The sequence below is a fragment of the Ciconia boyciana genome, chromosome 15 (genome assembly GCF_034638445.1).
Source record: "Ciconia boyciana chromosome 15, ASM3463844v1, whole genome shotgun sequence".
Taxonomy (NCBI): Eukaryota; Metazoa; Chordata; class Aves; order Ciconiiformes; family Ciconiidae; genus Ciconia; species Ciconia boyciana.
The window spans coordinates 16181533-16194834 of record NC_132948.1 but is presented as its reverse complement, the minus strand read 5'-3'; the positions used below and the strand labels follow the sequence as shown (position 1 = coordinate 16194834).

Genomic DNA, 13302 nt, shown 5'->3' with positions numbered 1-13302 from the left:
CAGCGTCTCTTCAAAGACTTACTGACAAAGAAGAACTTACTTTCCCTTAGCTAATTACCTTTAAATCCTATTAAACAGCATTCATTACAAGAGTGGTACGAATGGCACAAGGATGGCCAGAATCCAAACATCTATTTTAGCAGGAGGAAACAGCCACTTCTTAGAGCTTTCACTTGTCAAACACCTCCAAAACCATCCATGCTCGTTTGTTCTTTCCTCGTTAAACCATCAACCTGGCGGCTGCCTATACAGAACTGTCAAGACTCAAAGTCTGTGGAAGCTGATAGCCACGCTCCCTCTGACCGCACCAGGCTTTGGGCCGGATCCACCTTTTCCCCAGAACATGGTGTCTATCTCTATTTTAATCATTTTGGTGGGCTGCTTGCCTGCATACACCAACACAAGATGAGAGCAACCCGATACATGGCAGATGTCCCTGCTGGTTCAGGGGGGTTGCACTAGACAACCTTTAACGGTCCCTTCCAACCAAACATTCCATGATTCTGTGATTCTACTCTATGAGGAATATAATGCCTGCTCCCATGAGCGCAGACTGATTGGCAATAGGGTATCAATCACAGCACTACCCTGACTGTTTGTCACAGTACTATTAAACTTTTTGGAGAGGTCTGGGGAAGTTGGACGGCTCTCCCTACCACCTTCATTTTCCCCACCGGGTACACACAGAATCAAGCTGTGCTGTCACTACATTTCCCACTGCTTGTTGAAAACTCGCTGGTGCCCTGCTGAAGAATAGCTGCTAAGTCAGTTGTTCTTATTGCTCTTCAAGATGCTTCAGTCAGCGTGCACATGAGATTGCTGTACACAGAAATAATCCGGTGTCCGTCGGGTCTGGCAGTGAATACAGGAGGCAACAAAACCCTCCAAATGTGGGGTTTTGTCGCCTTAAAGAACACATTCCTCCTCTAGGATCCAGGCAACCATGTAACTGCAGAGCTGCCTCTCTGAAGAGGGTCAGTCCCCTTCAGCCGCAGTCCACAGTAGCACAGCTAGTCCTTGGCGAAGAATATTGTTTGTTTCTGCTAGAAGTTTAGGGGAGAAACTGCCCTTGTACAAGGGTTTAAATACACTTACTCATTTCAACACTAATTTTCTTACTCAAAAACATCTCAAAGCAAGGCAGTAAATTGAGGCACACCTGAATAGTTAGGTCCTGAAGAACCCACACATACACTTGCTTCTTTCCCAGCACCAAGCATACTTTGGGGAAGAAAACAAGCTGATTGATTTGGTTTCAGTGGAATTCCAAAACCACTCCACAAGTGAACTGCTGGCAGGGCACCAGCACCGTTTTATTACAAAATGCCACACAAGGAGCGTGGCCATAACGGCACGAAGCTCATTTCTCGTGGCAGCGCCGACCACTTTCGGCAGTGGTCAGGGGAGCCCATTTGGCTTTGCGCTGCCCGAGACAATGAGCACTCCACACAGCTCCTGCTCCTTCAGCTGAGATGTGGCTCCAAGAGAAGACGTTGTGGCTGCTCGAGGGAGATCACAAGTACTTGTCTGATCACGCTTTCAGAGAAAGATCACCCAGACAGTATTATTTATTTCTAGACATGTTAACACGATTCAGCCCGCGTTGACATTTCTGGAGATGCCTGTGCTCTTTGTAATAATTCAAGACCATGTTTTTGCTTTTTGTTTTTTAAACCAATGCAATGTTCATTTATTTGTGTACTTACAAAAAGAGCCACCCCATTGTATCCCTCCCCCTCCCCCCAAAATGCCTTTTACAAACATTTAAAAATTAAAAACCAGATGATGACATGTTAATTTGGTAGAATTATTTTGAAACATAGCTTTTGTAATTAGAGTTAAATTTCCTACAAGATGACTTTGTAGAGATAGCCTGATTATCGGCCAAATAAAATTCCATATTACAAGTTAGCAAATTCTAGTACAAAAATAGTCCATGTGTTAGAACAGCCTCTTCTTCTTATTATTATATTCACAGGAAAGAGTCTATTGGCTGCATAATACCTTAATATTTATGAAATTTCTTTTTACGTGGCTCACTCATCTAATTTAATATAGTGTTGAGCCTCAATAAATCCTCAGGCAAAAAACCCTAAACAGGGTTAAATATGCTGTTCAGTGTACTCTGAAGTACTGTGCTTTTCACAGGACATCCAAGAAACCCCACAAACAGTTCTCAGCTAGTTTTGATATTAAAATGAGATCCAGATCCAAAAGGACCCCCCTGAAGTACATATCCACGACTTTCCACAGAAACAGAGGCCACAGCTTCGGTGGTTAAGTTTCACTTGGGAAACGGTCTAGCTCATCCACTCATCATTTTCATGAATCCACTTGTGAGCTTCTTTAAAAACTAAAGCAGGTCACTCCTGAAGCATCTGGGACCCTTACGGCACTGCTCTCTTCAGGAGTGTCCCTGCTGAGCGGGCTCTCGCTCCTCTTCTGTCTCTGGTTAATGCTGTTCAGCAGTTTCTCTCGGACCAGGCCCCGCAGGGAAAATCTGGGGAAATGCTACTTGTCTCTCAAGATGTCTAGCTGCTCTTGATATTCTGTGAAAAGCCTCTGGAAGCGGAGGTTCTGTCCAATAACAGGAAGAAGCTCTTTCAATAGTTCTCTCTTTCGTAAACCCTGCACAAAAAACACAAAAGCATTCTCAGAATGTGTGACTTGATATCATGAACGTATTCCGTAGAGCTGTTCAAGATTCATGCCTTCCTTCCTGCCGGGAGAGGGCCGTGTATTTTATGTTCTTACTCTGCTTACATGACTCAGAGAATAAAAACTGTCTTTACATTTACACGCACTCATGAAACCGGTGCAGCCTCTGCAGTTGCAGACTCCAGATGTGCTCTGAGAAGGGAAGACATTTCATTGGCACGTCACTATTTCCAAGTTGCTGTCTGAAGAACGTGGAGACCTGACCACGCAACTCTGCTCCGTCTGCGCAATACTCGGGACAGCACCAGAGCGGAGACTGTGGCACTAAGCATTTGTCTACAGTTTCACACGAAATAAATACAAGTGCCATGGGAGGAAGCCCGCTTATGAGAGCAGAGCAGAGTGTGGAAAGGGTTCCAGGGTCAGCAAAAATAATTAGTGATTGCTTTTTTGCCACTAAGCTTAATCATATTTTAAGTTCTATCGTCTGTCCATATTCTGTAATTTTCACGGGAAACTCTTCCTCGTTCTTTGTTAAACTATTATCGGGACTTACCATAACTGTTGATTCCCACTGACTTCCAGCTGAGTAATGGACTGGACCCAGTAAATCCTTGCATAATTCTCGCAAACGATATTCAAACCCTGAATATTATCAGAAAATAAAATCACATTCATAAGCATTTCACTATAGAGAACCACTCCACAATGTAACTGACAACATTCAGGAAAGAGTTCTAAGTATCTAGAACAAAATAAAGTCAAAACCATTGATTTCTGAAAAAGTATATTATTCTTCTAACTGCAAATCTTTGGAAAGATTATTTGTAAAGGATTTATTTTACAGTTCCGTAGGCTTTTATTTTAAGTTCTCAAACCCAAAAACACTACTAAAGATGATTGACAATAGGGAGAAAAACTGAAGTAGTTACTCCAGTTTGTTTTAAGATCTGCCCTGATCTCAACCTCACTCCCCCCCCCAATATACCAGCTTTTAAAAAAACAAAACAAAAAACATTGGAAAAACAGACAGACTTCAACAGCCAGAGAACTAATACATAAGAGATATCACAAGAGTTGGAAAGCCACAAGATGAAAACCAGTGAAGGGGAAAAGTTGTTAGGTTGCATTTAATGGCAATATAGGAATTTGGAAAAATGGAGTCAGTAGTTAAAAAAAAAAAAACAGACATTCTTCTGAAACATTAAAATATTGCTAAACTAGAAGAGATCTTTCAAACCCTTAGCAAAAGAGCTTATAACAAAATTAAAATAGATCCAATCAATATGTACAGGAGTTTAAAAAAAAGTAAAAGAAAACCTTTAATAAAACCACACACAGTTCCAGGCCAGCTTTATTCACCTCAAAAAATCAGAGGGGGAAGTTCCCTTGCAAGTTACGAAGTCATCCATTCAAGAGTAACTTGCCAATCAAGGTATCGTAGCTGGAATATTTTAACGGATTAGAATTCATTAAATGTCGAACCCATCATAGGAATAAAGGGTCAATAACAGGATGTGCAATTTTCACTATTTAGCAGACCTAGAAAACTAGTGAAGCAGGAACACACGCATGGCAAGGCAGAGTTTGCAGTGGCATCCAGTGTACGCAGACGTGCAAGGCAGTGACATTTGCGCAGTGCAAGACGAACCTTGCGCACACCACAGAGAGGTTCTCAATTAGCGAAGACTTTCGAAAGTATAACCGTTGCTTTAACGTATGGCCCAAGATGAACATTTTAATTTCAACTGGGGAAGGACAGAGAGTCCTATGAATATGCAGTTCATCAAGCTCTCTTGTTAAATAAGGTAGGGGTCAAAAGGTGAGAATTAATGAGCTCGATTTTCATTCTGCCAACACCTAGTAGGTGGCCTAACACGAACCGTTTTGCTTCCCTCTGTGTAAAATTATTATGCATGGTGAGGAATAAGGATGGATTAATACAATGGGAACTACTACATCTGGAATGCAGACAAGCAGAGATAAAACAGAGATCTTTAGAATCCAAGAAGCATCAAGTCAGTTGGTTAACCTTATTTAACAAAATAGCATAGCGATATAGTGTATTCCAATGTAAAATAGACACGAGCAACCTTTCTTGTGGATTTCTTTTCCTCACAGAATTTAACCTATGGAGCTCACCAGTACAGGCTGTTGAAATTTTAGAATGTAAAAAAAGTATAAAGTACAAGTAACACCAGCAAATTCTCTGCAGCGTTATGTGCTCTGGTACAAAGTGTCAGAGACCGAGCAACTCTTCCATTTCACATCAGGCAGCGATCGTCAGCTGCCTGAGGAATGTTACGTATTTTACAAGGTGCTGCTGGTTCCTCTGAAACATCTGCAGTTGCTGCCGGATAACACATATGATATGCCTGACAGAGCACTGGACTTTTTTACAACGCAAGTCCTACTGTTGAAGTCCACAGATGGCACTGTGTCTCCACACCACCATCTGTTCACAGTCCACGTGTCAAAATAGGATTCCTCAGCACCGAGCACTACAGGAAGCAAATGCGCGTCAGCGGTTTGTGCTGGTTTTAAGTAAACACCGAGTCCAGAAGCCGAGTGCTAAAAGGAGAACGTTAAGTGCAATCGTACACAGACATGACGTGAATAGAGCGTTTCTTAAAAATCCATCAGAGCTGCAAACAAGTAACAGCATGGCAGGTCTCACCTTCATTAACTAGGTACCGTGCATAGATAAGGAGCCAGTGGCGATATTCATGACTGGATTGTAACATAAGTGCTGCTGCTATCTGGTTCTCCAGGTAGGCAAGCGTTGTTTCTTGTTGCACTAAATGAGGCATGGAGAACAATCTTGCAGCTTGCCTTCCTGAACTACAAAACCAAATCAAAATTAACACGCCAGCCATAAAATCAGATACCAGTTTAAGGAACATATAGTTTTGTAGTACAAGCTATTCTACATTTATCTTTCAGAGGCACCTAGTGCTTCCAGAGTTCAAGCTTTGAATGACAAAGGCAGCATTTCACAGCAAACTGCCTTCCCCCCACCGGTCCATTTACAAGTATCAAGGTCCACGGAGGGTTTTCTGCCCCCTGTTCTTTTTTTTCCTCTTCCTTCCATCTGTCTTCTCTTTAAGAACACATGCTTTTCAGTGACCAAGTGCCCCTAAATGTTTATAGGAAATCAGGATGCCTGCCTTCACCTTTCTTTGCCCCTCACAGGTGAAAGTCACAAAACAAACACAAGATATGAAGCTATCCTAAAGCATTTAAAGGGTTTCTTGCAAATAAATGTATTGTCATAAGAAGGCTAATTTGAAAAAAGTAACCAATTATTTCCTTTTTGAAAAAACTGCTAATTTTTCAGTCTGATGTTTTCTCTCTCTCAAAAAGAGAGTGGTGTTTGCTTGGATTTCAAATATATTTCCCAATTAATTCCCCTCCCCCTCCCAAGATAACAGCAATAAAATCATACAACTCTATTCAGTTTTTCTCACCAAAAAAATTAAACTCGTATGTGAAGGACAGAAATAGCCCAGAAATCTGCCTGGGAAATCTAATTCAAATCCAGGTGAGGATGGGCTATTAAATTACCTACAGGAGCCTGCTCTGGCTCACCCAATTCCCTGGTGATATTTTCAGATGTTAAAAATACGCATTAGATGACTAATCACTCAACTTTCTCAAAGACTTCATTAAATAGATCCCTTGAGGACAAATGAACTACTCAAAATTTGCAGGCCTACTCCAAAGCTGGTGAACTAAAAATTAAAATGTAAAACGTAAGAAATTCAGTTTAGCTAATCAAAATATTACATGTACAGAATTGTCAAATACTTTATCCATCCAATAAAGAAGAGCCTTAAAATGATTAAGTTTAGAGCATGCTTTCCTGCCCCCTAGACAATCTCAAAATAACATTAAGATACAGACTACAAATGTGCAAAGGTTTAAAAAAACACGGGATGAGCTACTGATAATTTTCAGAGCCATTAGCATCTTAAGAATTAACTCACGGATTCAAGCACATGAATAAATAATAGGGGAAAAAAAGACAAACATGCTGATCAGACGAAGCAATTAAGTGCGTACTTTGAAGTTCGTCCCTGTATTACAGCTAAGGGCCCAGAACACAGCATGGCTTCTTGGGATGGTAAACTATTCCTGAAGTCTGCGCATTGTGCTAGAGAGTCCTGTTTGTCAGAAACAAGATTCCTGGAAAAAAGCAAACAAAAACCAAGTTTGAGGCGAGTAGGCAGTGATATCAGGGGATCCAGCTCTGTTCTGCCTCAAAGCCCGACTTGTATTTTCACAGATAACCAAAAAAATATCACCAAGGGGCGCAGGAATTCCACAGACCCCAACGGTTCCCGCTCCGTGTCCAAATTCTGCTTGTGCTGTCACAGAAACGTCCCTCCCATCCCCAAAGTTCACAACGTCAATTGTATAATACGATTTAGCATTAGTTTTGAAGGAAATGAACTTTCTGTTTGTCATTTTACATCTAATAAGATGTCATGCCCCAGAACGAAGACTGGAGTGAACACAGCTAATGACTTTCTCATTAAGAACTTGATTTTACCTCACGTCGGGTCCCCCCACCCACCAGACAATCCCCACAGATCCCAGGCGTTGACAATCGGTCCCATACATTACAGCTATTCCTTCATATGGAGGGAGCTGACAGTTACAGCTGGCATTTCCACACCTAGTCAAGGATATCATTTTCGCTGGTTTGAGATGCCAAGGGAATCAGTGGCTCAAACCAATGCTAAGTTTAGACCTGCAGAGAGCTCAGAGGTAAAATGGCACAAATATTTAAAATACCCTTTACTGCTTTATCATGTTTAAATTTGTACGATGACTAAAGGGATTGCTCTTTTATATAGTCCCAAAGCCGTGGTACAAACTAAGAAATGACAGCAAATTCAGAATTATGGCTGAGAGCCTGTCCTCTGCTCCTTATTGACTGGGAAAATTTCTGCATAATTTCTCAGCTTATCTAAAGAACAAATAAGGTGTGTCTTCTTTTCCAAAGGATTCACATCAAGTAGTTGACTAGTAACAATTATTCTAAGGAGGAATTAAAACAATAAGCCCTTTCATCCAGCATGCTCATTACACCAAGTACCACAATTACATTAAGACTGCAACATGTTTTTTTTCTCTTAGAAAGACAACAAAGAATGTCTTGGAAAGACACTGTAAATAATTTAACCACGGAAATTTTTTTATGGGAACTTACGCCTTGACAGAAGTAAGAGAATCCATGGGGAAAGCCCATCTGATACGCAGTAAGGCACAGACTCTATGTAGCCTTTCCTTGTGTTTAGGACATCAGTAATGACTCTTCCATGGGAATTCTCTGAGGTGTAATGATTTCTTCCCTCCTCCCCTACCTGACTTACTATCTTCATTAAACTTTTACATCTTGGAGACAGAGAGCTCTCTTCAAACTTGACTAGTCATCAGCTCCAAAAAAATATTAAGGAGTGATGGGGACCGACAAAGTCAGGCACATACGTTCAGGATTGGAGTGCACAGGTCTTATTTTCTCTGGAAACTGGGCAAAATAATTTTTAACATGTCTAAACTCCCAACAAAATGCTGAAAATTGTTTTGAAAAATTTTCCAGAACTGCATTCTTTTATGTAAAGAAGTGAACTGTAAGGCTAGATTATCTTTAATCATTGCCAACTGCTTGACAGATTCAACTGACATACATCAGCAAAAGTATATATAGGTGTATGTTAATAAATAAAAGAGTACGCATTGTGGAGGAAAGAGCGATAAAGTAAGCTGTAGCTTAACATTTTCATTTCTAAAATTTATTTTAAATGTAACAAATCATAAGAACGTAATAGAGTAAAGCCTAGACATACAATAGTGAACCAAAGCAAAACTAAGCCTGGCGTGCGATCCTACTCAGACCAACCTTCAAAATACAGAGTGAAACAGTCAATCAGAATACACGTCAGTTCAGCTAAGTTGTAAAAGCAGGAAATAATATATTAACTTACCATGTAGAAAGAGAAGGATTAAAACAGTATGCCTTTCCATCGGACATGCTCATTACAGGTATACCGTGCTGAGTCAGCAAGATCTGCGAGACAGTTGCATCACTTCCTGCAAGTCAAATCAGACCAAGGTGTTTCTTTTGGAGTCTTGCATAACATTCATAATGGTTGTTTATGGTCATAATGGTCACAATTCAAACGCTATCCACCGTTACTTACCAGTCATCGCAACCAACAGAAAAAGGTTCAGTAAGGGTCATGCTCAAGCACTGACAGGAAGGTCAAGACACGAGATAACGATGGCAAGCACCAGGCTCAGTGCAGTAGCATTAAAATCACTCTTTTGCAAAACACATTATCAACCTTGACGCTGCAATTTATACAGAACATTGGCTTGATTGGAAACGTTCTCCATATCTAGGGGCAATCTTCAGCAATTCTGCCGTGTCTTCTGTAACCCAAGAAGCCTTTATCTTTCTTTTCCTCATTAAGTTAAAATTCTAAAATCCAGCATACTTAGAAAAGCGTGCTCTCTAAGAATGTAGTGTAAGTGAGATAGCTGGAGTCTCTCATTTCCCAGCAAATTCCATGCCGAGGATCTGCACATGTAACTTCTAACGAAGACATTTGCAAACTGCTAGTACAAGTACTTCTCTAGGTAGTTTTGATTAGTACTGTATGGCTTAAAGCTAAAATAGAAGCCAATATGCTCTGAGACACTGCTTTTTTGATAATTTGTTTTGTGCCAGACATTGTCAATGATAGAAACTGAAGATTTTGAAATAACGAATTTGAGACAATCAGTTGTTGTTCATCATTACGATAATATACATGCAAAGTGCACACAGAGAAATTGCTGTAATAGCAGATTTACATAAAATATTTGGTTTGTGATCTTCACTGCACTGAGTCTTCACATTCAGAAGCAAGTCAGAATATAATAAGCTACAGAATCTTGTACAAGTCTGTTAACTGCTGATATCTCATCTCCGTTATTTCCACTGTATTTCAACACTGCCAATGACTTCCCTTTATTACACAACAACGAAGTAAAATTATTTGTTTAGGCTTTTCAGGTTTCATAAAATTTCAGCATATTCATAAATGGCACCAAGTAGTACAGGTCGGCTCAAAGGCTGGTAAATAGATGACCCTTTTTATTACCTGAAAATATTGTTTGCAAAGATTCATCTCTAACAATGGCTGTCTGCTTGTGAACATCCCTGAAAAAGACAAAAGGACAAGTCTGCAGTTTACAAACAACTGAAAGCTTCAAAATCATCTAGCAAACGCCCTTCAATACTGATGACAAAGTGGGGCTTTTTGGGGAGTTTGGTTTTTTTGGTGTTGACATTTTCTTCATTGCTTTGACAAAGGGATTTTGGCAAACTCAAAGCCCTTATGGCAAGACAGAAGTCAATAGCAGGGAACAACTTTTACGGCTCTTTATCAGGAAACTTCATTACAGCTAAGCAAACACTGAGGATCCAAATAACTCCTTTAGGAGCTCTGGCTTGCACGAGTAATTAGATTAAATTCCACAACTGTAAACGAGTACTGCAGTTTTTATCTTGGTATCTTGAAGATGGCTAGAGTACTTCTAACTCTGAAACTCGTGTACTTGATTGGCTAAGTATGATGGAAGTTGGAAATATCCTTATTTCTCCTTTTTCCCTCCTCAATCCATTCCATATGCACAAGTCTATCCGAGGGAGGCTGTTTAAACTAGTACCTTCCAGCTGATCATCTATCTTCCTTCTCGAACCAAATTCAACATTATGGACCATCCCAGAACAGAAACAAAACAGGATTCATGTCCTGCCCAATTAACTCTTCATATCATATCCAAAAATGGACTTGTGTTCAGACCTGATTTGGTTTAAGCCTCAGTTTCAACAGCAATGCACCGACGCAATGGAGCAGAGTTACCTATAAAAATCAGCCCAGCCAGCGGGTGCAGCCTGCCACGGTACGTACCAAACAGAGAGCGTAGCAGCAGTGGTGAGAGCCATGATGTAAGAACCTGTGCAATGTAGGGTGGAAATGGGTGTATTCAATATTATAGGGGGAAGAAGGCGACGACCACAAGCTGAAAATACTGACAATGTTCGTTTCTCACAGGCTACACTTACAATCTCACTAAAAAAAAAAAAAAAGAAAGAAAAGAAAAGAAAAGAGAGAGATAAAAAATCATTTACATTTTGTCAAATGCAAGTAGCATAAAACCAGACTGATTTCTTAACTTATCACACAACTTGGGCTAATTCCCCAAAAGCTAACGATTACAGCTCTTAAAAAAATCCTGGGTATCAAAGGAAAAATTGAAAAAGTGCACAGATTATAAGTCCATTCTATGCCTCCTTAATTTGGTTATAACTATGATGGCCTAAGGAGACGGGCAGAAGGTTTGCAGGCTGAGATAGTATCTTTTATTAGCCCAAGTGGCATTGTTGGAAATATCAGTAAAGCTTTTGGGTATACACAGGCTCTTCTTCAGGCCTGAATTTGCATCTAGCTTTAAAATCCACTGCTGCTTTTGTCAGACCTGAACAAAGCATTATACGTCTGCAAGCTTGTCTAATTTTTTCAACTATGCATGCCTGTGTAATAAAAGCTATTACTACTAACCACAAATTTTAACAACTTCAGGGTGTTACTGGAGAATCAGCATAAAACTCAAGTTAAAAAAATGTTTCAAAAAAATTCTGACAAATACTGAATCTCAAGGACTCAGGAAAGTACTTCTACATCACAAAGCATCCTGTTTCAAATTTTTCATTCTTTAGTACTTAGCACTTGAACAACTGTCACTTACCATAATTTGTTCCTCTTTAATGAAGAAATTTAAAGGAGAAATTTAAATACACAGGAAAATAGTTGTAACTGGCTAATGAGAACTGGTGATGCTTTAAGACTGCATAGAGCTAACACTTAGAGTGAAACTGGTCTTAAGACTAAGAGCAGTACATATTTTTATCCACAAAACATTTATTAAGAAAGATTGTGTAAAAATTACAATGGGGGGGTGATAGAACCAGCAAATAGCAGTAGTCAACAGAAATAAGTCGGAATCCCTACAAAAAACTCCACAGGATAAGAGTTTAAGAGCATCAATGTATAGACCAGGTTAGCGGGAAGAGAAATAGGACCTCGAGCCAAGCACAAAGAATCACAAAAATCCCTAACAGAAGTGATCCAGTTAATTGACTTTTCTAAATAAGTAGAAAAAAAATACTTTTAGAGCCACTGCTTATTTGTAAACATGTGGGTTTAGGCATAATTAACTTTCTGTAAAGTGTACTTTTGTGCCCCTAAAAATGTCTTCTGGCCTTCAGGACTACTCATCTTCTGCAGGCTCCCGCTTCCTCCAGAACAGACTCTCTTACCAGCTTCCCGCTGCCGTGAGAATTCGGCTGGTGAGGACGGTCTCCCATTCCTTTCCTTCTCGATTACACTTTAACCGGCTCAACTTTGAACCTCCCACTGTGGTCATTTCATTCTCCACTTCAAGGTACATTGATGGATCTGAACTTATCTGAAAAAAAAACAAAAAATACTTTTTGGAAGAGGAAAAGAACTACTCAAAAAAGCAGCAACTGCTATTAGATCCAAAAGAATGCAGAATTTAAGAATGGATTTAAGTATGGCAGTCTCTGTTTAAAATGGCTTCAAAATACACTGTGGTACTTCAAAAGAAGCAGACCTCTGAAAATCAGTCTTGGCTAGAACACAAATAATTTCTTTGTATTTGGAGCACAAGAATGAAGAAAGGTTGTGCTAGTCTGTGCTTCCTAATTAATGGCACCAGATCAAGTCTAGATGTGCCTAGTTGCCCTACAATCTTGCAATTAGAACCAGACTACCACAGCCTAAACACGCAGAAACACTATTTCATAAATACCTGGAGTAATACTATTTGCCAGTCTCTTCAGATGTAGAGGACCTCCAGAGAGCTCTCAGAAAACTCTTGTTTTTTCTCTTCAGCAGTGTACTACCAATACAACCCTAATAACAACGCAGCAGTTACTCCCGTAGGAGCCTCTTATCTTTACGACAGGCTTTGGTTAACCAGGAGGGACTGAGTCAGAGGTATTCCTCTTCGAAGTACAGCTAGTTCAGGAGTCTCCTATTTTAGGCTGATTTGCCATTAACTTTTCTCATATAGATATATTCTTAGAAGCTGAAGTATACCATCTTGCTTGAACAAATACATGTATTCAAATGTTAACTTATCAAAGGATCCCAATTAATCTAAGAATATTTTAAAAAAAAGCAGGTTTTTTTTTAAAGTATTAAGCTTTTTTCCCCCCTTATAGTCCACTTACTTGCAAAGTAAACGATTTCTGTGGGATTGGGGTTGGCAGTTTAAGTGCTAATGCTGGTGCAGAGATGCAAGCAGCATCCTTCTCAGAGGCCAGTGTAGCTGGGGACTGGGAAAAAAAAAATTGCAAAAGTGGTTAAATTTTTCCATTAAAAAATTAAAACCAAAGATATTCTATAATATAGATTGAATTTGAAAGAAAAACTTTTTTTTTTTTACATTCCAAATAATGCCAACTGCAAATACTAATCTTTTTCCAATTAGTTGTATAAATACAATTTTTTGATATAGCTTCTAAGAATTAAAAAACCAAACCAAACTAGATATGGTCTTTTT

The 13302-nt window shown here is 39.6% G+C and overlaps 1 protein-coding gene across 1 annotated transcript in view; it reads right to left on the bottom strand.

Annotated features, from left to right (window-relative positions):
• Positions 1-1594: 1594 nt before the first annotated feature.
• The window catches only part of HIRA (histone cell cycle regulator), a 38353-nt gene continuing 26645 nt past the window's right edge, over positions 1595-13302 (bottom strand). Inside the window, exons 17-25 of the mRNA XM_072880637.1 lie at positions 12971-13075; positions 12032-12180; positions 10623-10784; positions 9810-9868; positions 8649-8754; positions 6721-6843; positions 5336-5499; positions 3215-3303; positions 1595-2628 (exon numbers count right to left, since the gene is read on the bottom strand). Coding sequence (XP_072736738.1) covers positions 2512-2628; positions 3215-3303; positions 5336-5499; positions 6721-6843; positions 8649-8754; positions 9810-9868; positions 10623-10784; positions 12032-12180; positions 12971-13075 — 1074 coding nt within the window. The 3' untranslated portion in view covers positions 1595-2511. The remainder of the gene's footprint in view (positions 2629-3214; positions 3304-5335; positions 5500-6720; positions 6844-8648; positions 8755-9809; positions 9869-10622; positions 10785-12031; positions 12181-12970; positions 13076-13302) is intronic.